General features: G+C 51.6%; 10 protein-coding genes across 10 annotated transcripts; 6 read left to right on the top strand and 4 right to left on the bottom strand.

The window, feature by feature from the left end:
* Positions 1–715: 715 nt before the first annotated feature.
* On the top strand, positions 716–1,892 carry T310_2822 (Oxidoreductase, 2OG-Fe(II) oxygenase family; the record flags this gene model as incomplete). The annotated part of the gene is made up of 2 exons (XM_013474254.1): positions 716–1,013; positions 1,069–1,892. The coding sequence occupies 2 exons, from the start codon at positions 716–718 to the stop codon at positions 1,890–1,892; spliced, it is 1,122 nt and encodes a 373-aa protein (XP_013329708.1).
* A 340-nt stretch (positions 1,893–2,232) lies between these two features.
* Positions 2,233–5,411, bottom strand: T310_2823 (uncharacterized protein; the record flags this gene model as incomplete). Its single annotated transcript, XM_013474255.1, has 4 exons — positions 2,233–3,382; positions 3,454–4,239; positions 4,695–4,805; positions 4,918–5,411. 4 exons carry the CDS (start codon positions 5,409–5,411, stop codon positions 2,233–2,235), a joined length of 2,541 nt encoding a protein of 846 aa, XP_013329709.1.
* Positions 5,412–8,277: 2,866 nt separating this feature from the next.
* On the top strand, positions 8,278–8,865 carry T310_2824 (uncharacterized protein; the record flags this gene model as incomplete). The annotated part of the gene is made up of 1 exon (XM_013474256.1): positions 8,278–8,865. The coding sequence occupies one exon, from the start codon at positions 8,278–8,280 to the stop codon at positions 8,863–8,865; it is 588 nt and encodes a 195-aa protein (XP_013329710.1).
* A 1,856-nt stretch (positions 8,866–10,721) lies between these two features.
* T310_2825 (RNP domain protein) lies at positions 10,722–11,882 on the bottom strand (the record flags this gene model as incomplete). Its single annotated transcript, XM_013474257.1, has 1 exon — positions 10,722–11,882. One exon carries the CDS (start codon positions 11,880–11,882, stop codon positions 10,722–10,724), a length of 1,161 nt encoding a protein of 386 aa, XP_013329711.1.
* Positions 11,883–12,678: 796 nt separating this feature from the next.
* On the top strand, positions 12,679–13,055 carry T310_2826 (uncharacterized protein; the record flags this gene model as incomplete). Its single annotated transcript, XM_013474258.1, has 2 exons — positions 12,679–12,993; positions 13,029–13,055. The coding sequence occupies 2 exons, from the start codon at positions 12,679–12,681 to the stop codon at positions 13,053–13,055; spliced, it is 342 nt and encodes a 113-aa protein (XP_013329712.1).
* Positions 13,056–13,515: 460 nt separating this feature from the next.
* T310_2827 (Phosphogluconate dehydrogenase (decarboxylating)) lies at positions 13,516–15,545 on the top strand (the record flags this gene model as incomplete). Its single annotated transcript, XM_013474259.1, has 5 exons — positions 13,516–13,532; positions 13,818–14,005; positions 14,064–14,515; positions 14,596–15,024; positions 15,105–15,545. The coding sequence occupies 5 exons, from the start codon at positions 13,516–13,518 to the stop codon at positions 15,543–15,545; spliced, it is 1,527 nt and encodes a 508-aa protein (XP_013329713.1).
* A 1,006-nt stretch (positions 15,546–16,551) lies between these two features.
* T310_2828 (uncharacterized protein) lies at positions 16,552–17,527 on the top strand (the record flags this gene model as incomplete). Its single annotated transcript, XM_013474260.1, has 3 exons — positions 16,552–16,685; positions 16,752–17,265; positions 17,351–17,527. The coding sequence occupies 3 exons, from the start codon at positions 16,552–16,554 to the stop codon at positions 17,525–17,527; spliced, it is 825 nt and encodes a 274-aa protein (XP_013329714.1).
* Positions 17,528–18,721: 1,194 nt separating this feature from the next.
* Positions 18,722–20,840, bottom strand: T310_2829 (Glycosyl hydrolase; the record flags this gene model as incomplete). Its single annotated transcript, XM_013474261.1, has 2 exons — positions 18,722–19,008; positions 19,073–20,840. 2 exons carry the CDS (start codon positions 20,838–20,840, stop codon positions 18,722–18,724), a joined length of 2,055 nt encoding a protein of 684 aa, XP_013329715.1.
* A 1,037-nt stretch (positions 20,841–21,877) lies between these two features.
* Positions 21,878–23,549, top strand: T310_2830 (Nucleotide-sugar transporter; the record flags this gene model as incomplete). Its single annotated transcript, XM_013474262.1, has 2 exons — positions 21,878–22,342; positions 22,404–23,549. 2 exons carry the CDS (start codon positions 21,878–21,880, stop codon positions 23,547–23,549), a joined length of 1,611 nt encoding a protein of 536 aa, XP_013329716.1.
* Positions 23,550–24,666: 1,117 nt separating this feature from the next.
* On the bottom strand, positions 24,667–26,777 carry T310_2831 (DNA (Apurinic or apyrimidinic site) lyase, endon uclease; the record flags this gene model as incomplete). The annotated part of the gene is made up of 5 exons (XM_013474263.1): positions 24,667–24,677; positions 24,717–25,639; positions 25,745–25,843; positions 25,906–26,025; positions 26,173–26,777. 5 exons carry the CDS (start codon positions 26,775–26,777, stop codon positions 24,667–24,669), a joined length of 1,758 nt encoding a protein of 585 aa, XP_013329717.1.
* Between the last annotated feature and the right edge of the window lie 614 nt (positions 26,778–27,391).

The raw sequence follows: 27,391 nt of genomic DNA on the forward strand, positions 1-27,391 counted from the left end.
GGTGGCAGCCGGAAGCAACGAGTCTCTTCAAGCGTGGACGAGGTCGGCGAGGGAGCAAGCAGGCGTTGATGGGTTGGCAACGAGGGAATCAGCCTGTTTCAGACGTATGGTGGGGAGGGGTCTGTTGCCAGGGATATGACGAGTAACGAAAGACACTGACGGGCTGACGGAGGGGGGGAGGAAGCAACCGGGCCAAGAAGAAGAAGCGGCTGCAGGGAACTGTCGAAGCTGGCAGTGGGTTAGTAGAAAGACATCAATGCTGTGAGAGCAGCCTGAAGCTGCACGTAATCTAATCTTCAGGAAAGATCAAATCAAAAGCCAGGGCGGATGCTTAGGCTGGCTATTATTATCGTCCCTAGTGGGGAGCGAAGGCGGTCTGGCGTTTCCGTACACAAACAAAGGCGCGAGCCTCGGGCGGTGAGGCACGCGAACACCTGACCGGCGGGAGCTAAGCACCTTCTAGAAGGATAGAAGGCTTGCATCATAGATTCCACTGCAGCTTTCTCTGCACAGTGATGAACGTAGCACGGCTGTCACTCTGGTGATGGCTGAAGACGCCAGAATGCTTGCTGGAGAGACGTGTGATAGGCGTGTTTGTAAGACCAGTCCCTCACACAGCTGACCTACCAGCGACCACATACATCATAGTACTGCTGCACGCACTAATATCTATCTACCAATCCCAAGTACCCACTCCATGCAGTGCGACGACAACATGGCCGAGATTAAGGGCCTGAGTGCTCACAATCGCCCACCTGAGAAGGTCCGGGATGTCTTTAAGAAATACCAGAGGTACCAGGCCTCCGAGGTGGGCAGTGACCCCGACATCATTGACTTGCAGAAGCTGGATCCGGATGAGCCTCCAGAGTCGATCGCCTTGGACGGGTGGATGTCCAGCAAGGATCTACGACGGGCATTTCATGAATTCGTGAAGGGTGAGAATGCGTCGTCTGCGGAGCCATCGGGGGGTTTCTTCGAGGATATCCCCATTTTCACCCATCGTTCGGTGTCAGGTTAGCACCACCTTCTTTTTTTTAAAAAAAATTCCTTGGATTGCATGTTGACCAGCTACAGGTCTCCGTTTGATACCGTCTCTCTTCCCGCCAACGGTGCAGAAAGAACTGCTCTCTCGGCTGTTCCATCGCGATCTCTCGGATCCAAGACACCAGACGAACGTGCATCTACACTACAATGTGACGTATCCAGACAGCCCCAAATCACGTGGTGACGACGACAAGGAGGAGAAGGATGAAAAGGAGGAGGAGAAGGAGGCTCGATCTGATGATCAACAGCCACGAGCCTCGTTCTTCCAAGCGGACCCGGGGCTGGTGCTGTCGCCCAAGGACCCCGAGGCGCACAAACCCATCACCATCCAAAACTTCCTCGAGAAGAAGCTGCGCTGGATCACGCTGGGCGGCCAGTACAACTGGACGACCAAGGAGTACCCCGCAGGACCGCCGCCGGCGTTCCCTCAGGATATCGCCCGCCTCCTGCGAGCGGCCTTCCCGGAGACGGAGCCCCAGGCGGCCATTGTCAACGTCTACTCTGCTGGGGACACGCTCAGCATGCATCGAGACGTCAGCGAGGAGTGTGACAGCGGCCTTATCAGCGTGAGCTTTGGCTGCGACGGGCTGTTCGTCGTCAGCCACGACGACGGCGAGGGCTGCGAGGTCATCCGTCTGCGGTCCGGAGATGCCATCTACATGGCCGGCCGGTCTCGATTTGCCTGGCATGGAGTGCCCAAGGTCTTGCCGTCGACGTGCCCGACGTGGCTGCAAGACTGGCCGGGGCCGGACTATGAATATTGGCGGGGATGGATGGGCGGAAAGCGAGTCAATTTGAACGTGCGGCAGATGAATGATGTGGACGAGAATGGTGCTCTAGAGCATTAGGATTATAGCACCTAGACGTTGATGTATGTAGTGTATGTACAATAGTTTAATGTCCGTGACGTCATTAAATCATGTATATCTAAAATCCTTGACCACATCTATATACTTCTGAAATTGATTGGACACAGACACAAACCCAGACTATGTCGGATATATTAATAATGTACACGGAGAGCTATCTCGTCAAGTAAATAAATAAAAACGACATTGCACCGCTGCTTCAGACAGCAGTGTAGATCACGTAGATGGTTGCTCGGCTACATGCTCGCTCAGCGACAGCATAGGCCATGCTACGAAAATAATAAAACTATCAAATGATGCGACTGTTTCTATCCTCTCATTATACTCCAAACCGGGTTGTCGGAGGCGTCGATGTGGTCGGCGGAGCAGCAGAGCTGGACACCAAAAGGGACTGAACCGAATTTGGACTCCACGCCGCAGAAGAGGCGCCGTTGGTATTATTATTATTATTATTATTATTATTATTATTAGCAGCTGTAGTTTGCTGCTGATTCTCGCCCTCTGGTGTACTGGCGTCATTGGGGCCACCGTTCATCAGACGCTGACGCTTGGCTTGAGGGGGACCACTGACCGAGTTTCCACGATCATGGGACTGGTAAGGCGGAGTCTGCTGGTTGTTCGAGTTGATCGTTGATGTATTATTCCCAAGTGCAGTGCCAGACGAATTATCAGGACTGGAAGCTGTCGCCGTCTGTACTGTTTTTTGGCGACTGGAAGACGAGCTCGAATCCTGGCTGGGTTCTTCAGACATGCTGTTGGCATACCCTACCCCGACCCGACCCATGCTCTTGTCGTGCATCACGACGCGTTTCCACTTGGCCACGACGTTGTCGTAATCCCACCTGGAGGAACCAGGGCTGGTGAGGCCGCTGTCCTTGCTATTCAATTCCTGTGTTACCTCTCGGGACAAAGGCAGCATGTCTGGTGGGAAGATGGCAAACTCCCGTGGCCATTGGCAAGACCCTAGCTTCTCCACTTGTGCCCGGAGCTGGTTTGCTTCTTGCTGGACGCGTGCAAGCTGCGCGTCTAGTTGCTTGCGCTTCTCGGCTTCGCGCGCAAAGGCCCTCGTGATCTCCAGCTGCCAGGTCTGCCGTTTCACCTCCTGCGGGAGAACCATCCAGTGCTGATAGGCGAGATCGAGATGCCGCGAACTCATCTCCTCGTGCTGCTGCGCGGTCCGATTGATCATGTTGGGATCAGCGCTCACGCCACCCTTGGCCGAACCAGACTGATTTGACAACAATGCGAGCTGATCCGTCCGCCATTGTTCGATGTGTGCGCGAAGAGCGTGTCGAACCACCTCGACTTGACCGACGCCGGGCGGCTCCAGGGGGAACGAGTTTGTAGTAGGAAACGGGTGAGTCGAGAACAAACTCGGAGGAGGCGGAAGCATGTGCAAGCAGAGCGCCGGAAAGGTCTGAGCCTGAAGATCGAAGTCGAAAGGCGACAGTCGAGGCCGAGTTCTGGCGCTGATCGCGCATGCGATATGTCAGTCTGCGACCCTAATACCAGGTTGTCCCGCGCATCACGAATCACTTACGTCGCAGCCTTGATGTTATCTAACACCTCACGCAGTGCGAGTTCCAGAGCCCGGGCCGTATCGGGATTATTCGAGCTCGAGCCTCGACTTGCAAAGTCCAGCGGCCCTGTCGACATGGCACGCGACTGCGACGTCGCTAGGCGCGACGAGACTGTTCCGTCTTGCGATGCGCCCGGGTCCGGAATGTCGTTGATCACCCCGGTCGAATGCCATGTCGGAGTGTTGAACAGAAACCGTGTCCCACCTTCTCGCGGTCTATTATTGGGATCTTGTGTGGCGGCGCCTGGCGAGTCGTGCTGGTGGCCCTTTGCGGCCGCAACATCGGGGCTGTCGCGCTTGTTGGAGGAGCGCGCCTGGCGTCGGGTGATGCTGCTGCGGATGCGACGAATCTCCTCGACATCGTGGATCCCGTCGGGCTTCTTCTTGAAGAGGTACTGGTCGAGATGTCGCCCCAAGGACGACGACGTGAAGGCCTGGTGACAATACTTGCATTGCCTGTCCTTGACCGCTGGTGTCTTTGCGACAGAGGGCTGCTGGTTGCTGCCTTCTTCGCCGGCGGCGGAGCCTTCTGGGCTCTTTGCCGGAGCTGCGGAATTCGCCTCTGTCATGCTGGCGACAGCGACAAGACTGGGAATCGGTCGTTTCTTCGTCCACGGGGAGTCGGAGAGGAGACGGAGGAAGTCTGGCGTGCTTGCTGACGGGATTCGATGCGGCCTCGTAACTTGCCCTAATGCATGGTAAGAGAGGGGCGGATCGAATGCGGCTCGCGCAGAGCCAGACGACAATCTTGAAATTAATAGAGAGAAAAAGGAAAATCAGGAGCGGGCTCGAAGCAAACACGGCGGGTGAGAATATGAGGGCGCGAAGTCGGAGCGCTGTGACGTGCGAAAAGACGCCAAGCCCGAGGAGAAGCGGATTGTGGAGAGCGCAGAGCCCCAGGAAGCATTTCATGATCTCAGCACTCTTCACCGGCATTGCAATAAAAATACGGAGTACTCCGTACTTATGCCCCACTTCTGGACTTTTCAGGGGGCAGCCATAATGGCCGGTGGGACGGTGCATATATAATTAGCAGCATGAGCAGCAGATGCAGTCCGTGCGTGTACTCTATCACACAGAGGGTGAGTTCGAAGGCAGTCAGTTCAGGTAGTTTTTTCTTCAGCGACAAGGCTACTGCCAAATGGAACAATATCCAAAAAAGAACATGATGATATGAAAAGAGTGCCTAGGTCAGAACATACGGCACCATACGCATTCGTACCATGCCTGGCATACTGAATGACTTCAATTCAGTCGCTCTAGCTTTGTTATTCAAAACCTCTGCTATTAGTATTTCTTGGAGGCAGTATACCCTGCGATAGATGTCACGGATAGATTCTTTTGAATAAAAAGAATTATATTGCTATCAAAAGTGGTTGGTAGTATCCGAAATCTGCCGACTGATACAGTCAAAGCACAACCTACTCAAACACCCACCCATACTCCCAAAGAACCAATTGCTGGTCCGGGTCAAAGGGGAAACCGAATTTATCGCAGTATTCACTCGACACTCTATCAAGAACGCGCCAGCCTTTGGAGGCTTCAGAGTCGCCGTGGATAGCTCTTGCCTCGTCCGCCATCGACTTCTTCAGCTCCTCCAGTCGCGCGTCATAACCGAAGAAGTTCATCGCGATAGGGCCTGCGAGCGATATGTACTTTTCACGGACGGGCTCCTGAATCTTCCCACGACTAACATCTACTAGAAAAGTTTCCAAGTCGTCCAGAGACGAGTCCTCGTACTTATAACACTCCAACAAGACGGCAACAGACTCCAGCATCCATATCGGCAGACCGTCGTACAGCCTGAGATTCCGAAGCCCTAGTCCATTGCTGCGCTCCTCGGGCGAGTACTTCGCCAAGCAGTCCCAGGCCTTCCTTTGGGAAACTAACAGAGTAGCCGCACGCTGTATAGCTGTCATGGTCATTGGGCGTGTATTTCGCAATTTCCGCTCGCTCGTACCTTCTCGTAAGCCAGTGGCCGCGGAAGTTTTTGCCTTTCACCAGTCTGTCGTATACATTCAACCATACGTCCCTAAACAGGCTCAGGATTCGGCGCACGAGCTTCTCCGGGGTTTCATTCGGGTTGACCTCTTCAGAATTTTTTTTTCTCCAAGCACTTATCAAGGCCACGGAGTAAGTCGCTTGGCTCTTCAGCTGGTATCTTATCCAGAGCCATCCCGCCAGGTTCAGATATGGCTGTGGACAGGTCAAAGCAGTCGAGAGCTGGAACACGGTGTTGGTCTTCGGAAGTTGATTTGGATATGAAAGATCGCTAGAGCCTGGCTTCTTCTGGTGGTATCGAAAGGGATGCAGTGGTCAAGTTTGTTTATTTAATGCGTAAGTAGGTATTCTCAACGAAGATGGTGATAAGCAGGAAGGAAGCCTTGAGCTGCCGGTGCTGGCTGAAATATCCGATTTTGCTCATGGCATGAATCATTGTCGGACCATTCCGAGTCATTGTCGGAAGAGTGACTATCGGAAATCTGGTGGTGCAGATAAGAGCGGAACGGAGGGCAGAGCCAAAAAAAAAAAGGAAGAAACAGAAAGAAAAAAGGAAAAAAAAAAGGAAGGGGAAAAAAAAAACTCTGCGATCGATGGCCCAGAGTCGAAGGCTCTCAGATCGCATTGTGGCTACTGGTAGTCATAGGTTGCAACAGGTCCGGTGTTCGAGTAACTGCTGTTGTGCCTGAATTCATCGAAATGCAGTAAATTCCGCAGAATACTCGACGTGGTTATCCGAAGTATAGCGAGAAGTCATTTGTGACATTGGGAAGTGATAGAATCATAGAAGTTTGGCAAGATACGGAGAAATAGGAAAATACTCCGTAACTCAACGTTATCCTTTAGATCATTATATAAGGAATAAATCTGTCCACTGATGTAACATATCGGACATATCTGCAGTACTATGCTTTGAATCATCACTCGTCAGCACATGCATACTCATACATCGTCTAAATCATGCAGCTCATAAATAACCATCATAGCTTCAAACAGAAAAGAACATCTTCGCAATCATAACTCGTGAGACATCCATGACTCCGTCAGCCCCAGATGAAGTTCTATGTCGTTGAAATCAGACGGACAAAACACAGTGGTATCGTCGCTCATTATGTACTCCGTATAGGAGATTCGTCGAAGGTGAATGGACAGTCGTCGAGAGAATATGAAACAGGAGAAGAAAGATAAGGAGAAGGCTCTTCAACACCCCTGGAAGGGAAAACTGTGCAGCTTCCTCATCGGCAGAGGAAGAGAAGACGGGCTTCAGGAAAATGTTTACTATTCTCCTTCTGCTTCTTCTTCATCGGCCTCTCTTCGTCGCCAGAAGGCGAGCGACATGCGGTTCTGGATGGCATAGATGATGAAGCCAACAACAGCCAGGATGATGAAAAGGATAACGAGGATGATGGCAATGGCGACGTTTTCTTTGACCATGTCGGGCGATTGCAGACGAGACGCGTGCCGGGCGGGACGAATTCACTGGTGCACCACCGGTGGGACAGTATCGACGCGGCCAGGAATGCCAATTGGACGAGAGCGGAGAGAGCTTCTTCAGATGTCGTACTGCAGACTCGTGGATGTTAGAATGGAGCCCAATCTTGCGTGTGTGACGGTGGAATGCGGGGAGAAGCTCACTATCTGATTTGGCTTATCTTATCGCAAAAAGGAAGCTCGATCAACCGTCACAGCCACAACCGCGCAAAAGATACTCCGTACGGAGCAGTCAGGGAAGTGGGAGCAGGACAGAGACAGAGAGAAGACGGACAACCACATTGTGGAATGCATGCTGTCGCGTATTTGAAGGGCGAGGCCATTCCCAGCCATGGATTTTCTGCAAAGTGGCTGGCGATGATTAGGTTGGGCTAGGCTGCGGTGCCTGGCTGCGGGCCCGTTGATAGGCCCGGCCGGCCGCTAAGCACGGGACCCACCGCCAACCTCCCGCTTTATCGCGGCCAGACTCAACAAGGCATTGTCTGCCCTGATTATAGTACGAGTATTGCAGACTACGACTAGACTGGTTTAACACGACCTTTATTTTTATGGTCTTTATGATGCTACATAGCTGACTATCATGAATAAATTGAACAATGAACTTGTGCTCCATAAGTCGAGCTTCGCATCCAGACCTTGCATGCGTCTTCGAAGGAATACGAGGCAATGTCGAAAGATTGATTGTATTCGGTTTTCATCTAATGTTTACACCTGCACAGATAATGCAGCATCTGAGATTTGGACCTCATGTCGAGCGCTAGTGAATATGGAGAGTAGGAGACCTCGACAGAGCGGTCAAACGGGCAGAAAAAGCCCCACAGAAAGATAATCTCTACACAGCTTTGATTGTTTTCATTGAGCTCTTTGTTCTCTTTATTCAAGCCGACATGACCGGTGAATGCTCGCCCGATTAAACAGCTCTTTATGGAAGGATGATTCACTGCGAGCTCCTAGTCAGTGACGGCAGGAGACCTCCATCAGTCCCTGTCATGATGCACGCTGTCTTCCTGAAGACTTGCTCTTTTTTGATCCTATTTGGAATCTTTTAATCTCTTCCTTCCACGAACCATCATTTATTTCTTCTTCTTGTACATCCTTCTCTTGGGTGTCGCTGGCTGACTGCGCATTCTTAATCTTCATCTCTCTTTCTCTCGAAGGCAGGGCCTTCACAGCGTCTCTTCAGCTTGTCCATATTCCTTTGACACGAGAGCAAGAATCGTATCTATCGCTCTCGACCGGGTTCTGCTGGCAGGCCCTCAATTCATTTATTTTTCTTCTTTAACAGTCGACATCATGTCCGAGGGCATGTCCTCGTCCAGCGACCCTTCTGCTGTCAGCTCCGGCAGCGACGACACTTCCTCGCTTCCCACTACCCCGGATCTTCCTCCCTCCGAGGATGACTCGCAGCCCGAAGACGGGATGCCGCCGGAGTCGCCCACTCCATATCCCTGGACCTGGACATGCCACCGATGTGGGCAGGAGTACCGCTTGGGCGTCACCCGCCGCTGTCTCCGGGACGGCCACTACTACTGTACGGCGCGGGTGGGCGACCGGCCCAAACGGATCTGCTTCGCGGAATTCGACTACAGCGGGTGGAGAGAATTCAACGACTGGCATCACGAGGTCCGCAAGCTGAAGGAGGAGGAAGAGCAAGCGAGCAAGAAGCGAAAGCGGTCGTCGTCGTCGTCGTCGTCGTCTTTCTGGGCCATGTGCCCGAAACCCCAGCAGCAGCAGCAGCCGAGGAAGAGGAACTGCTGGGAGAACTGCGACTATCCAAGCGAGTGCCACCACAGCTGTGGTGCTGCTGACGACGAGCTGCTTTTCAGCAGCGACGAGGACGAGGAGTGGCAGCCGGCGAGGAAGATCCGCAGGATCGGGTAGTCACGACGAAGGCACATATCCAGACACCTGCGGGGACAAGGAGTGCTGTACTTAGAACATACTAATGTAATCTAATGACATTATGACATTTGTCCTGGTTCTCCTTATCAATACAACGTATCCCTGGATCTTCCTTAGCATTGAATCCGGGCTCTATCTAGATTTATGTATCTCAGGTAAAGTCTAATATGACACTCCATATGGCATAGACGATGATGAACTGATGAAATATTCATTCCACAAATCTAAAGAAAAAAAATAAACGAACGAACGAAAAGCTAGATACACCCATGTAGATATATATACAGTACATGCCAGCACTCGATCACCACCACCATCACCATTTCTTCATTTTTTCCCTTCTCTCCCTCAGACAAACTTTTTTCATGGACATCGAGAAACAAATCAAATCTCTTACCAGAAGGCAATGCAGGCTTGAATTGAGTGATTTTCTCTGAATCCAGTTTTTTAACTTTCTGGTCATCATTGGGAGAGATTTGGATGGAGAAAATGATGATGGTGGTGATGAGTGGATGACAGTGCGTTCACTGAAGTTCAATATTGAACAGAGGAGAGAGGGTTGTTAAATAGAATAATTAATATGTGAGTGAGTGGAAAAAAAAAAAAGGGGGGGGGGGGGGGGGGGGGCTAGCTAGTCAAGTGTCTTATGTGTTGGTACAGTATGTATGTATTTGGATTGAATTGAATTGGATCGAAACGAATAGAAATTTCTATCAGAATCAAGATTCAAGATCAAGATGCTGGATGACCGTCAATATATGTATGTAGCAGTATATTGATATTGGAATATTATATGGATGGAAGAAATTTGTAAATTATATTAACATTGATATTGATATCATCAGCTAGGCAGGTAAGTAGGTAGGTAAGATTGAATCTTCATTTCATGGCGTAGAAGCAAGAGTGAGAGAAAGAAAGAAAAGAAAGAAAACTTTGGAATCGCTAGCCAACCCAATTTATATATATATATATATCCTCGGAATGGAATTACAATATTTGCATCATAGGTAATCAATCAATCGGATGACGGCATGGTGAGAAGTTAGATTTTTCTTTTTTCTTTTTCTTTCTAGGCAGAGTACAGTACAGTACGTATGAAGTACGGTTGATGTCTACCTACCTACCTAGGTACCTTAACCTAATGGCCAACGGCTGATTCATATTCGATATCCCCTGTCGTTGTTTTAGCTAGGGAGTATCTCTCGACTGCTGTCTGCCTGTCTGTACAGTACATACAGTACATACATACATACATGCAGAAAAATATCGCAACCAAATTAAAAATTAAGAATGAGTGAGGGCTTAACAAAGATGCATTTTTTTTTAAAAAAAATCCTACAAGTATGTCCAGTTTATGTATGAGTTTATTCCAAACACCTCACAACATGGGCAGATAATATATATAATACACACCCGTTTGCTTTTTTTTTTCAGCATAAATGCTGAAGAAGAAGAGAATCTTCTCGATTCGATTGAGAACTATTAACTATTACCTAGATAGAAATGGCTAACCACCGTCTTTGTATATGCCGTAGTTCGCTTCGGCAGAAAGCGAAGTTCTTAAATAGCCGATAGAAATCCTATATAAGATTGACCCGGACCGGGTCGGCCAGTGGTGTGTAGTGGAGGAATAATTTAATTAACCGAATGAACTGCATACATGACCTAGAAGGGAAATCTCCCTGAGATTCCATCGCTTTTATTATTGGAGAGGGAGCTGCATTCTGAGGGCAATTGTTCTGATTAATATTTGAATTTATGATACTCTTGTTCCCTGATTATCTACATTAACGCCATTATTATGCTCCGCAGTAATTAGGCTCGTATAGTTGCAGCTATCCCAATATCTTCAACCCACCCTTGGTCTTCTGCTTCTTCACCCCATCACTCTTCGCTTTCCCACTGCTTGCACCTCCCTGGCCTCCCCCAGCACCGCCTCCACCGTTCCCTCCCTTCTTGCCTCCTTTCCCAACGACTACCGGCTTAATCTCCGTCGTGGCGCGTCTCAGCAACACGGGATGAGAGCCAATGTACTTCCCTTGCATCTCTCGAGCAGCCTTGAAATAGTCATCTCCGTCGCTGAAGCTGACAAACCCATAGCCTTTGCTCTTTTCGGTCCGTTTGTCACGAATCACCCGCGCCTTCTGCACGGATGGGTATTTGGAAAAGGCCTTCTTCAATGACTCGTCAGTCACCTCGCCCGCGAGGTTACCCACGAAGAGACGGAAATGCGCAGGATCCCACTCGAGAAGAGTGGGGTCGGTCCAGGTCTGACCACCGCCTGACCGGATCACCGTCTTTTGCCCGGATTCTGCACCAGAGGCAGGTGTGTTGGCAGCCGTAGAAGTGTTCGAAGACGCGGTTGAAGCACCAGCATTTGCACTGGTGGCCGTTGCAGTTCCGCTGCGTCCTGCCCCTTTCGCCGAGGCGGACGAAGAATCGCCGTCTTTACTGATGTATGCGCTCTGCCATTGCGCAATCTGCGCTTCCAACTCGGGATCCATCCCACTGTCGTTGCGCCCATACGCCTTTCCGCGGGCTCCATAAGCATTAGACTGGTCTTGCCCCGGCACTGGAAACGGGTTGGTAATCTGCGGAACGGGCGAAGGCCCGTACGTACCATCGCCATAAGTGGGCTGGCCGTAGTATGATGCTCCAGCCTGATATGACTGCTGCGGATTCTGATATGCGGCTGAATAGCCTGTCGTTGACGGCGGATAACTTGTAGTAGCGGGCGGCGTAGGACCAGAGACGATCGGACTACTAGTGCGATAAGCTTGATTTGACGCTACGGAACGCGGCTGGAACGCGGTGAAGGCATTGTAGCCCGTTCCAGGCGCCCTCTGCTGTTGGTTTGCCCCATATCCGCTGCTGGCAACACCAGGGGCGGTCCCTGGCGACGAGTATGAAGGTGCGGACGAATAGGCGGGTTGCGGGGGGCGCGGAGGCAGCGAAGATGGCAGTTTTTTGAGACCTGGAGGTGGCGGCAAGGACATGATGAACGAAGGGCTCGAGCAGAAACGATACGGGTGTAGATGCGCACTCGCACAGAAGGGCGCAAGAGAGCAGCTGATCGTAGAAACGTACCTTCAGCAGGCCCTGACTAATGGCGCAGCTACACGCCACACGTCACACCCACGAGTCCTCAGCCTTGACGGGCACGAAATCGACTCGACGGTACGCCAGTAGGAGTAATTCTCAAAGAAACAGTTTCGAATATCAATCAAGACACAGGACGACGTTGGCGACTCGGGTCAGGTTGCAATCGCTGCGCTGTTGCAGTTACCACAGCACACCACGATCGACCCTGCTGCAGAAACGAACACTGAGCAGCTGAGCTGTTGGGAAATCCTCCAGGACCTCTTGAGTGGAGACCAGTTCGAAATACGGAATGGATGCTCACTCCGAATGCCGTCGGCGTGAAGAGCAATAACCGGGAGTGAAGGCGGCAATTGACACGTTCGGCGTGGGCTGAGTCGTCCAGTTGTGGTAACGTCGGGCGAAAGCGATAGCGACAGATGCCGGACGCGTGGATGGTTCGGAGGTGCTCTGATCTCTTCGCACTGTCCAGGCAGACCAAGGGTCTGGCACTATCAAGAGCCTAGTGGACCACAGCGCGTGGGATGAAAATAGGCAATTTGCGCATGCTGGCAATGGAGAGAAACCGAGCGAAACCGGATAAAATGTTTTGCCGGCAGAACATCGGGCAGTGGCTTGGCGTCGGCAGAAGTCCCGATGACTAAGCAGCGGATGCCAATCTCCGGCGCTCCACCGGCCATCGGCATCTGCACGATGGCACAGGACAGTCAGCATGTCCATGAGCGATGCACTCTTGCTCTGCCAGGGGCTGCAAACGATTTGTCATCACTGATTTGCGATCTCAGCGTGTCGATGATGTGCAGCAGCTGTCTGGCCACAGGCTGCTGCGGCGTGCAGGACAATGGCCCTGGCAATGCTCACCGGCAGCATGCTACGGTTGCCCCTCCAGGCGACCCCTGCCCCGCCTATCACAGCGACCCCTCCTGGGAGCATTTCGCCCGGACAAGAGTGTTCCGGCAGCTCGTCGAGCTCCCTCCGGTCGACGTTTTGTTCTTTTTATTTTATTTGGTAAGAATAAGATTCGTATGTAGTAATTCATCAAGGATATCGAATACAACCGCTACAATTAAACGAAATACAAAGCAAGAGATAGCAGCAAAATCCACGGGCACCGCGTCATAGCCTCCCACCTGCTCTGTGCCCCGCCTCGTGGAAAAGCCAGCAGTCCCACCATGACGGCAGGCTCGTATCGCGGTGCTTCCGTCTGCTCCGTAAGCCAGACTCCGGTCGATTCATGATTAGTGAGACGCTGCAAGTCTTCGCAGATGGCCCTGGAACCCCGTAGTACCTTACCTCCCTGGTACAGCCTCCGTCACCGGGGAATCGCGCCTGCTGGTTGACAGCTACCTATCGTACTTCAACCGCCGCTGCGCTCATTTCTTTTTTTTCCCTCTCTTTTCTCCAAACTTCCTCCCCAAACTCCTCCACCTCCTCACCTCCACGGTCCTGTAGAGCGCTTCTACAGAATCCCCTCCCCAGTGCCATCTGTTTCAACCTGCCGTTCTGACTTTTTGAGTTGCACCTGTCGTCATGGCTGACCAGGCAGTGTAAGTCGCTCGACCCCTCTTATCGTCCCACCCAAGCCATCCCGCGACAGAACACCCCCCGATCTTGTAAGATGATGGGCAAGCTTTGGACCCAGGAAGGACGGAAATGGGAACCATTGGCCTGTTGCGATTGAGTTCCTGTACTCATCTGCTGTCATTGCCGACTCGTTTCGTCTTCTGAAAATGTCTCCAGCAGCTTCATTATCGCATGCCCTGCCCTCTACACTACCCCGTTTTCCGCGTGTGTGACTCCCCTCATTGACATGATCATCTGGCTGACCTCAGCGCCCGCCTGGCCGGCATCAATGTCGGCGCTCCGGCGCAACCCGTCCCCAGTGGTGACTTCGGCCTGATCGGTCTGGCTGTCATGGGTCAGAACCTGATCCTGAACGCCGCCGACCACGGCTTCACGGTCGTCGCCTACAACCGGACCGTCTCCAAAGTCGACCGTTTCCTCGAAAACGAGGCCAAGGGTGCGTCTGCCAGTGCGATACAGAGGGTGGTGTCCAGTAACTGACATGTACTTTGCAGGCAAGTCTATCGTCGGTGCTCACTCCATTGAGGAGTTCGTCGCCAAGCTCAAGAAGCCCCGCCGCATCATGCTCCTGGTTATGGCTGGAAAGCCTGTCGATGACTTCATCGAGTCCCTTCTGCCTCACCTGGAGAAGGGCGACATCATCATTGACGGTGGTAACTCCCACTTCCCCGACTCCAACCGCCGTACCAAGTACCTGGCCGAGAAGGGCATTCGCTTCGTTGGCACTGGTGTCTCTGGTGGTGAGGAGGGTGCCCGTTACGGTCCCTCGTTGATGCCCGGTGGTAACGAGGAGGCTTGGCCATACATCAAGGACATCTTCCAGAGCATCGCAGCCAAGAGCGAAGGTGAGCCTTGCTGTGACTGGGTCGGTGACGAGGGTGCCGGTCACTACATCAAGATGGTCCACAACGGTATTGAGTATGGTGACATGCAGCTGATCACTGAGGTGAGCATCCATCGCGTCCTCGAGCGAATTCCCGTGGCACGAAAAAAAAAACTGGATCCTAACATCTTCCTGTTACACAGGCCTACGACCTCATGAAGCGTGGTCTGGGCATGTCGACCTCCGAGATTGGCGACGTGTTCGCCAAGTGGAACAAGGGTGTCTTGGACTCCTTCCTGATCGAAATCACCCGCGATATCCTCAAGTACAATGACGACGACGGCACTCCCCTCGTGGAGAAGATTCTGGACAAGGCCGGCCAGAAGGGTACTGGCAAGTGGACTTCCATCAACGCTCTGGATCTCGGCATGCCCGTTACCCTCATTGGCGAGGCCGTCTTCGCCCGTTGCCTGAGTGCCATCAAGGACGAGCGTGTTCGGGCCAACAAGCTCCTCGGCGGCCCGACCCCCCAGTTCACGGGTGACAAGCAGGCTTTCATCGACAACCTCGAGCAGGCGTTGTATGCCTCGAAGATTATTTCGTATGCCCAGGGATTCATGCTTATCCAGAACGTAAGTTCGAGAAAGGGGGAAAAAAAAATTGCTTTCGTGATCATGAAGGGACCTCTTTTGCTGACCATTTTAAATCGCAGGCTGCCAAGGAGTACGGCTGGAAATTGAACAAGCCGTCCATTGCTCTGATGTGGCGTGGTGGTTGCATCATCCGCTCGGTCTTCCTGAAGGATATCACCAACGCCTACCGCAAGAACCCCGACCTGGAGAACCTGCTGTTCGACGACTTCTTCAACAAGGCCATCCACAAGGCCCAGGACGGCTGGAGAGATGTCGTCAGCAAGGCTGCTCTCTGGGGTATCCCCGCTCCGGCGTTCAGCACGGCCCTCAGCTTCTACGATGGATACCGCACCAAGGACCTTCCGGCCAACCTGCTGCAGGCTCAGCGTGACTACTTCGGTGCCCACACTTTCCGCATCAAGCCTGAGTTTGCCAACGACAACTTCCCTGCGGACAAGGACATCCATGTCAACTGGACCGGCCGTGGCGGTAGCGTCTCTGCCTCGACCTACGTCGTTTGAAGGACTATACAGCAACTTGGCGAAGTGGATTGGGAGAAGAATATCACCAAAATTGAAACACCTGTGGTGCAGATGTACTCGAACAGACTTTTAATCGCGCCACAGAAGATGGAAAGCAACTCCGTAAAATGTCGGACGTGTTTACAGTGTATTTAGATGTAGCGATCTGTTACACACGTTCTGTTATGAACAAAGGAATGATATAAGCTATCCGTTTTGGATAGTGAATCACAGTGGTCCTGAATAAGACCACATCTCATTGTTAATGATGCTCCTGTGAAGAGAATAAATACAGTAAGGAGCACTGTCCTGGGATACCTAAGTATACCGCCTTCTGTCCGGCGGAATAAATGTGTGGTTGACTTTGGTGAAGCTCCGGTTGCTGCCGCCGCCAGCGCTAAACCCGAAGGGGCCAAGGCGGTCCCATGTGAGGGACCAGGCCCAGTAAATCCGCTCCAGCAGTCATGCTGGCTCATGCAGTGCTGTCGCGCACATGTCCACTCCAGCAGCTCTTCTCCACGACAACTTCCCCCTGTCGCATGGGAAGTAGGACCTTCTGCCCAAGGGAGTCTATGCCTGCGTTGACTTCCGCTTATTGAGGACCAGTTGTCTTTTCGAGCTTTTGTGCTTTTTGTTTTCCTTTCTCTGTCGCTCCTTTCCTCCTCTTTGGTTTGCTTCTTCTCCGCTCTTCCCCTTTTTGCTGAGCAAGCGCATTATCGCCGTCCGCAGCGTGCTTGGTGGATCTTGGTGAACGTTGCAGCTCTTTTGTGGTGAACAATTGGCACAGTTTGATAGGGGATAGGCACAGGTTGATCTCAGTCACAGCGGCCTCTGGTTCCTCCTCGTCATTTGCCCATGTCCTGATATCGACCATCGAAAGCCGGTAAGTGACAAACGATCGACATCCTGTCCTTCTTTGTCGTGATCTGCCTGGGACTGATCAGGTAAAGGCGATTCTGTACCTGCTGTCTCGAGACGCATCGTTGAGGCGGTTAACCCCCTCTCCATGACGGACAACAAGCGGCAAAGTGTGGGAGGTAAAGCTCAAGGCCTGGGCCCTGCAAGCACGGCGACGGGTCCTGGAATGGCAACAGCCATGGTGCCATTGGAGGCAGCACTGAGTGGTGCTATTGGAGCGCGGTAAGCAATCCTGCACGGGCCTGGGATTTGCCATCTGTTTCAGATTCTAACTGGCTACACAAAAAGTGTCCGTATCACGACAGCGCCCCCTGTTTCTTCAACCCTCGAAGGCACTCTTTTCACGGCCTGTCCGATCACGAACCTGGTCGCCATCAACACCTCGAACCAATCCGCCCCGGCAGGGAGTGCGAACCAGACACAACCGAGCGATTATCACATTATCCCCATCTCGCGGATTCAGTCCTTCCAACTGCTGTCCCTCGCGCCGTCTTCCAATTCCACCGACGGACCTTTCACCAATGCATCTCCGGCGCTTCATGCCCTTGACATCCGTGCCCTGAAAGCTCGCGAGGCGAGCGCGGTTGCGAAGTTGCAGGAGAATGAAGCGCGGCGAGGCAAGGGTGTGACTCGAGAAGCACAGGATCTGTTCGATGCTTTTAGCCGCACAATGCCTGCTCGGTGGGATGGAACGAGCATCGTTGTTGCGGATGCAGTGGTTATCGCCAAACCGTACCGGGTGGATGACTGCCGGCCATTGGTGGCCGGCGACTCGGCTGCTCTGACACGAGTTCGCAAGGTGGTACGTATATCATACCGCACCCCCCCGTTGGAAGATTTTATCCTTGGTTGTCACCTAGAAGCAGCCAACTGACTTGTTCAAACAGCTGGAGATGGAACGGAAGAAGATCGAACTGCGCAATGCCAGTGCCGCTATGGGAAATACGAACCACTTCGCTCGACACGCCGGTGCGGCGCAGGGGGGCGCTGGAGCCAAAGATCGAGTGGCCGTCCCTAACCATCTTGATACATCTTCAGCGCCAGCCCCGAGGAAGGGCGGTTAGATGCATGCAACCAAGTCTATGCTCATTCCAGCCCTATACGGCCTAAAATGGCGATAGGTCTGGAAAGTCCTTTTTTTTTATTCTGAATGTTTGGAATGACACGGGATTGCAACATGTCCTTGGTAGTCCAAGGCACGCTTGAAAGGGTATCTATCGGTGAGAAAGAGAGCAGGGATCGACTGACGTGTGGTCCACTGTGAGTGATCTGGGAGGAGCAAGTATAGCACGAGCAAGCAGGGAACAGCTAGCTTCAAACTACGTATCCATGTATGTAGGTACTACTACAACTACTACTGAGGGCTGAAACGAGTAAGCAAGATAAGATCTATGTATGACCTGGGAAAAAATAGCCAGCCTACCTATTCTAGATATTAGGTATTAGGTATCGACACAACACGACTATACAATTAACTGTTTCTATCACAAATAATCGATCAATCGATCAATCAATCAATCAATCAACCGATCGACCAATAATACATGAATTTACTTACTTACTTACCTAGTAAGCCTCTAGACTAGGTAGGTACCTAGGCTTACTTACTAATGCCTACCTATATGCCTATATTTACATGTAAATGCAAATGCTCAGTCAGGACCTTCGCGAAGGCACTCCGCAAGCAAGCCTGTAATAGGTACCTAATGCTAGGCTAGATAGATAGATAGATAGATAGATACCTTAAGTATCTATTTAGGTACCTAAGCTACCTAGGTAGCTACCTAGGTGGTTAGGTGGCTAAGTGGTGGGTAGCTGATGTCATCTTTACGGGTATTAACTATATATTGCTCCGTCGGAAGCGGCTTAATTACCTACCTACCTAGGGTAATTAGTTCGTACTGGACTGGACTGGACCGGACCGTCTGCTTGGTGGATTGGTGGATGCACCTGATTCATTTGAAAATGAAGGAAAGGAACGAAAAAAAAGTTGTTCATCTGCCTATCCTTTTTCCCCTATCTATCTATCTATTTATTTTATTTGTCTGTCACTAAATAAATGATGCATTCATTCATTCATTTATTCATTTATTTCCAGTCTGTTTTTGTAAATACTAAATAAATAAATAATTGATGCAAGCGTGGCATGTAAATGTCAAGCAGTTCGCCATCTTTTTTTTTTTAATTTTCGGAATGTAGGCACTTGTCTCTTTTTGTCTTTCTTTTTCCAACCGCGACCTCTGGACCTAGGACGAGATCTAGTCACCACTCCCCGCCAGGTTCATCGCCGCACTGACACAGGCCAAGTGACTGAACGCCTGCGGGACGTTGCCCATCGCTTCGCCCGACACGGCGACTTCTTCGGAGAAGATGCCGAGGTGGTTGGCGAAGGAGAGGACGTTGTCGAAATGGGCGATGGCTGTCTTGCGGATGTTCGGTCCGTAGGGTTCGCTGGGGAGGGTTTTGGTGTATTTGGAGGCGCGGAACATGGCCTCGATGGCCCAGAATGTGATCATGATGAAGGCTCCCTCGCGGCCTCCGACTCCTGTTGAAGAAAGGAAACGATTAGTATACCTCCCAGCGAACAAATCATTAACATAGGTGCGTACCATCATGAGCCTTTTCGTGATCGTATCGGAACACCATCTTCGCGCTCGTCAACCCGTTCTTTTCGGGTGGTTGCAAGACCTGCTCCAACGTCCTCATGAATCGGAGGTCGTTTGGCTCGATGAAAAACACCAATGGTGCGATCATCGTCGCTGCATCAATCACTTCCGGGCGCTCATAACTCTGGCAGAAGAAGCCCTTCTCGCTATTATACCCCTTGTCCATAATCTCATCATACAGCTCGTCGCGCACGCGGATCCATTCCGACCGATCCGGACAGGGCAAACTCGCCCGCTTCTCGGACAGACGTATCCCGCGATCCAGCGCGACCCAGAGCAGCATTTTGGAATAGACAAAATTCTGCGGTTGCCCACGTACTTCCCAAATCGACATGTCGGGTGAGTTTCTCACGGCCACCACGTAGTTGACCATCCGCCGGATCGCGACCCACTGGTCGTACTGGATGGGTTTCCCATACTTATTGTAAAGGTAGATACTATCCAGCAGCTCGCCGTAGATGTCCAGTTGCGTGTGGAAAGCCGCTGCGTTGCCAATGCGTACCGGCCTGCTGTTCCGGTAACCCTCCAGGTGATCAAGTTCATACTCGGGAATCTCGTAATCCCCCCGAATGGTAAACATGATGGGCAAAAAGGGACGGTGGACCTCCATGAGTGACTTGCCCGATGTAGGCGGGAAGATGCGATCGAAGATGAAGCTGATATACGCTTCCGCCTCTTCACTGTACCCGTTCTTGAGGAAAACATATAGGGTAAATGACGTATCGCGCACCCAAGAGTATCGGTAATCCCAGTTCCGGCTCCCCCCAATGTTTTCGGGAAGGGAGAAGGTCGGAGCTGCAATCACGGCTCCTGTCGGTTTGTATGTGAGGAGCTTGAGGACCAGCAGGCTTCTCTCGACCTGCTCTCGATAGTGGCCGCGGAACGTGCATTGTCGGCACCAGTCCGTCCAATACTCAAATGTCTCCATCTCCAATCGCCCGAGATAGGAGTCCACCAAGTTCGCCCCCGGAATGGTCTTTTCCGGACTGTGCAAGACGAAGATGACACTCTGACCCTCCTCGATTCGCAGGTCCGCGATCAGACCCTGCCCTTGGAGCCCGGGCAGGCTCGCAATTTGAAACTCTGTTTTGGGTTGACCCTGTCTGTCCCCTCGGTGGTTAACAAAGATGTGTAGCTGCAGTCGTTCTGTGGCACTGTCAAAGTACACGGTCTGCAGCTTATTCTCGGTTGTGTCATTGCTGAGATTGGCGCGTGTCGTGTGGCCATCTCGCGCATAGTTGAAGGCGGGAAAGCACTCGACGTGGACATCCATTGCGCCTCGCCCACATTCGACCTTCCTGACGACGCCGGAATGACGAGCACCGGTCTTCCACCGGTTCCCACCGGGTTCGGTGCATGGACAGTAGCCAGAAAGATTTCGGTCAGACTGGGGGGACTTCTTGTTAGAGACGGGGAAGAAATCCAAGAGGTTAATGACACCGTCCTCGTGAATCCACCTGGTCTCCAGGATGTTGGTATACGGGAGGTATCTCTGCTTGCTTATCGGCGTCGACCCATCTGAGGAGGTTGCCTTGACGCTGAAGTGCCCTCCTTTGTTCTTATCGAGCAGCCTGCAAAAGACTGACGGGGAATCGAAGACGGGCCAGCACATGAAGTCCAGGCTGCCGTCCTTGCTCACCAGCGCAGCAGTGTGCATGTCACCGATGATGCCGTAATCCTCGATGGCCTTGTATCCCGATTCTTCCGCCATGATAATGTTTGGTCCTTGACAGTGCTCAATCTCATACAACCGCCAAGAAAAGCAAGATCAAACGGAGGGAACAGAGGCTTGCGATAGGCTACAGCGTCGAAAGTCAGTAAGGCTATAGCGTCGAAAGTCAGTAAGAGAGCTCTGATAGAACAACGTTCCCAGATCTCAGTGCAGAAGAAGACAGAGATCGCCATCTGCAGAACGGGAGTCTTCTGGCGCTCAAGTACCTAGCAAGAGCACCCATACGTCCTGCGCCGGATCTTCCGGCCGAACGACGATGGCATGGCATCATCATGGACGCACTGTTTTCCTGGCAACAGCCGAGTCTCTTTAGACTTTTGGGCGTTCATTGGCGACAGGTATTCGCCATTGAGTTGGTAGCAGCTGCCCACTGGCGGGCTCTTGACTGCATGGTCAGTCCTTGGAATCAACCCTGCACATGGAATCTGAAAGGACCAGAGAACGCCGGCTGATCTCTTTCATTGGGGCCCACAGCGTCTTCGGCAGCAGCCTTGGACTCGTGCTGGCTCTGAAAGGGAGGCGTACGCAGCGGGGTGACGCTGTACGGCCGGAGCTTAGATTCCGCCGGGTCACGTTGGCCAGCGCTGACCCCGGATCGGTCTGATCCTTGGCTGCCAGTCTGCCTGCGACCTCCATGCTCCATCAACTCTCTCCATCCTCCGTCGTCCGCTGAGCGTGCCCCGTCTGGTTGCGGGCCCTATTCGTTCTCTTCAATTTTTCCCTTTGTTTTTGGTCCCTTCCCTTGCTTCCGTTTTTTTTTGTCTTGTCTGGCCGTCGGAGCCCCTGACACTCTCCCTCTCACGCGACCATCGGTCGCCCCCCAGCCCGCCTTCACGCCGGAAGATATCAGGCAGCCCGGCGCCTTCATCCTATCTGCTCTCCTGGGTGCTGAGCTGCGGTCGAGCTAATCTGCTGGATTCCGTCTCCGCTGGACTGCGAACCGCCTCCTTCACCGCCAATGGGCGCCGTCTCGGTCGTTTGGATCTGATCTGATCGGCGAAGATTCTCATGCAAACATGGAGGGATTGTCGACCTCAGGAAATCATCACAGGAGGCGGAGTTCGGTGTTGACAGGCGCGGGGGGCCCATCGCAATCACGACTGTCAAACGAACCCCATGAGGAGAGGGCAGGCCGCTCGAGCCCTCGTGATGGAGACGGGCCAAAGGGAGAGGAGCAGAAGCCGCTCACGGCCGAAGACACGGACTCGTCCGACTTATCGTCCATTGCGGAGACAGATGGCGAGTTGGAGAATGCGCCATCCGATGAGGACCTGAACGATGATGAAGAGACCGGTTTAACGACCAAGCAGAGGAATGAAAGACGGCGGCGGAGAAAGAAGCAGCGCAGGCGGCTCGACGCTCGCATTGCCGGTTCGAAAAAGAACCCGTATCGATTGGCCGACAAGAATGTCATCGTGAGGCTGCTGATAAATGCTGCGTTGATTGGATTATGGTACCTCTTTTCGCTATCCATCTCGATTGTAAGTCGTTCTTACCATTGTCGATCTTGAAGCCTTGCAATGCTGACTCCGCATGAAACAGTACAATAAGTGGATGTTTTCAGAAGATGCCATTGTCTTCCCCTTTCCTCTGTTTACCACGAGCCTGCACATGGCTGTCCAATTCGTCTTGTCCGCTCTTATCCTTTACTTCGTTCCGGCTCTTCGTCCTCGACATCCGACCACGCCTGCGGGAACTGCTGCCTCTCCTGACACTCCTGTTATGACCAAGCTGTTCTATGTGACACGCCTGGTGCCGTGCGGCGGGGCTACATCTCTGGATGTTGGCCTTGGGAACATGTCCCTCAAGTTCATCTCCCTCACCTTCCTCACCATGTGCAAATCCTCCGCACTTGCATTCGTCCTTCTTTTTGCCTTTGTCTTCCGCTTGGAAGCACCGTCTATCAAACTGATCCTCATCATTGCGACCATGACGATTGGAGTCATCATGATGGTGGCTGGCGAGACAGCCTTCAACGCTCTCGGATTCGCTCTGGTGATTGCTTCGGCCTTCTTCTCAGGCTTTAGATGGGCCCTCACTCAGATTCTCCTTCTCCGTCACCCGGCGACCTCAAACCCCTTTTCGACATTGTTTTTCCTCACCCCCGTGATGTTCCTCACCCTTGTAGCCATCGCACTTGCGGTCGAAGGGCCCGGCGAGATCGCCGAGGGACTTGGAGCTTTGTCGGAAGCCCGTGGTCCTGTTACTGGGATCTTGCTCCTGATCTTCCCGGGCGTCTTGGCTTTTTGTATGATTTCGTCCGAGTTTGCCCTCCTCAAACGGTCTTCCGTCGTGACGTTGAGCATATGTGGCATTTTCAAAGAGGTGGTGACCATCAGTGCCGCCGGCGTCGTTTTCCACGATAAACTAACTCCTGTCAACGTGTCTGGTCTTATTATCACGATTGGAAGTATTGCTTCATACAACTACATGAAAATCTCCAAGATGAGGAGAGATGCTCGAAAAGAGGTGGAGCGCGAACAACATGCGGAAGGCTACAGCATCTCACCCGTCGAAGAGGAGCGGGAAACCAGCCGTGGGTTGGGACTTGGAATTGGAAGCAGTACCGAGGGTCGAGGAGCATATCAAGCAATATCGGACCAAGCCTTTGCCGGGGAGTTAGGTGCCCCGAGGACTGCGGAAGCGGGCGACAACGTTAATATCACACCGGAAAATCACATCCGTTGAGGTCAGGATTCCTTCGTGTTTGAGCCAGTGGCGCAAACACTTCCCCCAGAGTTATTTCCGGCTCATAGACACAAATTGCAGACGCAGCATTGGGAGGCATTTTGAGATAGAGATGGCCATGATGGGCAGGAACAGCGATAGGCGGTTCCTATATCGCCATGTGGGTTCACCTCTTTTTTCGTATACTACAAACCTTTCAGCAGAAGCTTCTTATTTATATCTCGCTCCTACTGTCGTTTTCCTATCCTTCATAATACATATATCCGTTCTATGGTGATATGTATATTCAGAAACATAGGCACCTGGCGTCTGGCGTTCCGTTCATACATACTTGGAAAATTTGGATTGTACACAGTCTTCTATGTTGATGCCCTAGCCATTTTTCATTTCTTCTTATTCTTTTCACGAGAGAACAAGATATCCCAGCTGAGAAACCTGTGTTTCTTGTACCTGGTTTCATCTCTTCTGAAGACTGCATCCAAAACCTCCCTCCCTTCCTTACTTTCCTCTCTCCCATTTTTCCTTTTTTTGCTAGTGCGATTACGCTAGATATCCTGGTGCGCTTTTCCTCTTGTTACGTACGCTTGGGTATGTTTTGTGTTGTTTGTTGGTAGATACAAAGCAAGAATTACAGATATCGGGGCGGGACACCAATACCGACCGTTTATCCTGTTGCTGGTTTAAGGTTTTTTTTTCCTATTGGAATCTACCTAGTAAGCCATAACTTTTTTTTTTTTGAGATACAGTAGAGTACTCGACTAGCATCTCTCTGACGAGAAGGGTGATTCGAACCTGAGAAGGCCTGCAGCCTACCTAGGTAGTATTAAATATATATAGGGCAAGACATGGAGCATGTAACCTTTTTCTTTTCTGTTCCTAGCTAGCTAGGTCGACTTTACTGACTAGGTAGGTTAGGTAGGTTGCATGCCTAAGGTTCTTGTTGGTGTTTGTCAAGCTGTGGTGTAAAAATATATATATAGTGTCTGTCTGTCTGTCTGTCCTGAATGGGAAACATGTGGGTGGTACCTAAGTATTAGCTAGGTACAGAGTCCATAAGGATATTCATTTTGCAGCCCATCACAAATCACAAGTCGTCATACTAGTGTACATGGTTGATTCAATCTGTTGCTATATGCTTGATAGTTATATTTAATAATAGTTACTCACTTTCCCCGCCTGAACTGGCATCATCATCACCCCTCTTCTTCTTCTTCCCTCCTCCCTGTCCCTTCATCATATCGACTAGGCTTCTTTGGCCTTTCTCCCTCGATTTCTCCGCTTCTTTCTTCCTCTTCTTCTCCTCGGCTTCGAGTTTCCGCTCGTATTGTTCCTGGTATTTCTCTCTTTCGGCTCTGCCCTCTTCCGCCAGCTGGGCCTCCAGGGTCCGGAATTCTGCACTCTCCGGGTCCATCCCGATCAATGACTCGAGGAGCTTGATCTCGCGCGCCCAGACGGATTTGTCCTCGATCATGGGCACCTTCTTTGGTTTAGAGGCTTTTTGCTTTGGTTTTTTCTGGTTCTTCTTCTTCTTGGTGCTTCCTTCATCTGACTCTTCCGCTTCGGCGTCACTGCCCTCTGCATTGCCGCCGTTAGCAGCTACCCATGACGGATCTGGTCGATCGATTGGTGTTTCTAGTATCATGGGCAGGCCTTCAAAGCGTTTCTCATTCATAACATTATGGAACGCCCGGAGACCGAGAAACCCGGTTCCAATGTTGGCGTGCAAATCGCGGTTGCTTCCTCGGGGTGCTTTCGAGTCATTCAGATGTAGGGCCCGTAAGTACTTGAGGCCAATGACTTTCTCAAATTCGTCCATGAAGGCTTTGAACCCGGCCGGAGATACCAGATCGTAGCCCGCAGCAAAGCTGTGGCAGGTGTCGATGCAAATTCCGATGCGAGAATGATATTCGGGTGGAATTTGAGACAGCAAGGAAGCGAAATCAGACAAAGATCCCCCGATTGTGGTGCCATGGCCACACATTGTCTCCAACACAGGCGTCACGGTGGAAGTCTCGGAGAGCGCCTTGGTCAGAGCTTTGGCGAGACGAGAGATGGCTGAAGACAGTGAGGTCTGATTTGCTGAACCAGGACTGCATGCCGGTTAGTACCAGGTTCGCTTTTTTCGCTTCTTCTGGAGAACACAGTTCAAGGACACTAACTGGAAGTTATAGAGAGTAATTCCAAGCTGCTCACACCGGCGGAGGTCATCTAGGAAGGAATCATATGCCTGCTTAGCCTTGGCTTTATCCTCCTGCGCGAGGTTAACCAGATATGAACCGTGAGGTAAAACGTGTCTGGCCGGCAGTGATTCGAATTAGCGTCCTTTTCATTGCCTCCGGTATAGAGACATGCTTACTTTGAAGCGTCATATTGATGGTCGGCACATAACTTCCGAAACTGGTCTCGATGGTCATCCTGCAGTGGCGGGTTGTCCCATTTCCTCTGCGACTTCAAAAACAGCGCAAAAGCATTCCCTCTATGCAATGGGAGTTAGCTTATCAATATCTCTTTCATGCCTTACGGCCAGTTCGTCTAAGCAATAATTACCCGATGTGGACACTGTTTATTACGGAATTGTGGACTCCTAGAGCACAAAAATTCATATTTTAGCTGATTTACATACAAAGCCTGCAGCGGCTGATGGAATCGACAGCGATAGGACTTCAAAGATAACGAACCTTTGGCAGCACTGACGTGAGCTCCCACAAACATCCGCAGACCTTGGGTTCGTGGGGCCAGCGCCATCACGTCAGTCTCCTTCTCTTCTGTGGTCTTTGTCTTTCTAGAGATCGTTTTCTTTGTGATTATTTCCTCTTTCTCCTCCTCCTCTGCTTCATTAGCCACGACAACACCCTCGGCGTTGTTATCTGTGGAAGAGGACTTTTTCAGTGCTGATCGTTCTGTACGCTTCGACTTCACACTCCTGGAGAGATCCTCTTCTTCCGCCTTCACATGCGTCTCCGTAAATCTCGCGCTCCTTCGCTTTGATCTCGACGGGCTGTCAGTAGGCGCTCTGCTGTCTTCAACAGGGCTTTTGGTGGATTCGTCCTCGTCTGCAGGAAGATTCAGGCCTACACCCGTCTTCACTCGTTTTGACCTCCTTAGAGGGGAAGACTCGCCCTGTATGTCATCAATATCTCTTTTCTTGCTACCGTTCAGTGGTGAATTTGTGCTGGATAATGGTTCTGGGGCCGCAGCGGGTGCTCTGCGGGAGGCGCGCGCAGGCATTGCAGAATCGGTTCTAAGAAGTATCTCTGTTGCGTATTCTCACGCTCATCTCAGGAAAGAAAACAAAAGACCAGGAGACTGATATCAGCGTTGATGGATGAGCATAGCACCTTGGTAGGCGCCTTGTGCTTGATAGCTGCTAGCTGCTAGCTCCGGCGGGAAGCTGCAGCTCGGGCATTCGCGCCGCCGAGAAGTAGCGCGACTGGTCGCCCTCGTCTACCATACACGGTGAAGTACTGCATACCTGCGCATTGGAAGATACATGAATTATCATTGTCATGTTAGCAATTAGCAACAGAGAGGAGTAAGAAAAAAAGACGAAGAATACAATGCTAAAATTATTTTTAAATCTGCACAATGCTTAGTATACAGCTTCAAGGTTCCAACTTGCGCTGACTCATTACGAGGCTAATTTTAACTCACGTGACTGGTCACCGGGGCAACGACGAGTTTGGCTGTTTATCTGCAACAAGGCAGATCCTAACACTGATAACAGAAAGTCTGCAATTCTGCTCATTATACTAACTAGCAGCGACTCGCGGCACGGCAAAGGGCTCGCAAAGGCAGCCCTTATTTGACGGAAGACATACAGATACTCTCTGTATCTACTCGTC

Source organism: Rasamsonia emersonii (assembly GCF_000968595.1).
Source record: "Rasamsonia emersonii CBS 393.64 chromosome Unknown ctg1118621760041, whole genome shotgun sequence".
NCBI lineage: Eukaryota > Fungi > Ascomycota > Eurotiomycetes > Eurotiales > Trichocomaceae > Rasamsonia > Rasamsonia emersonii.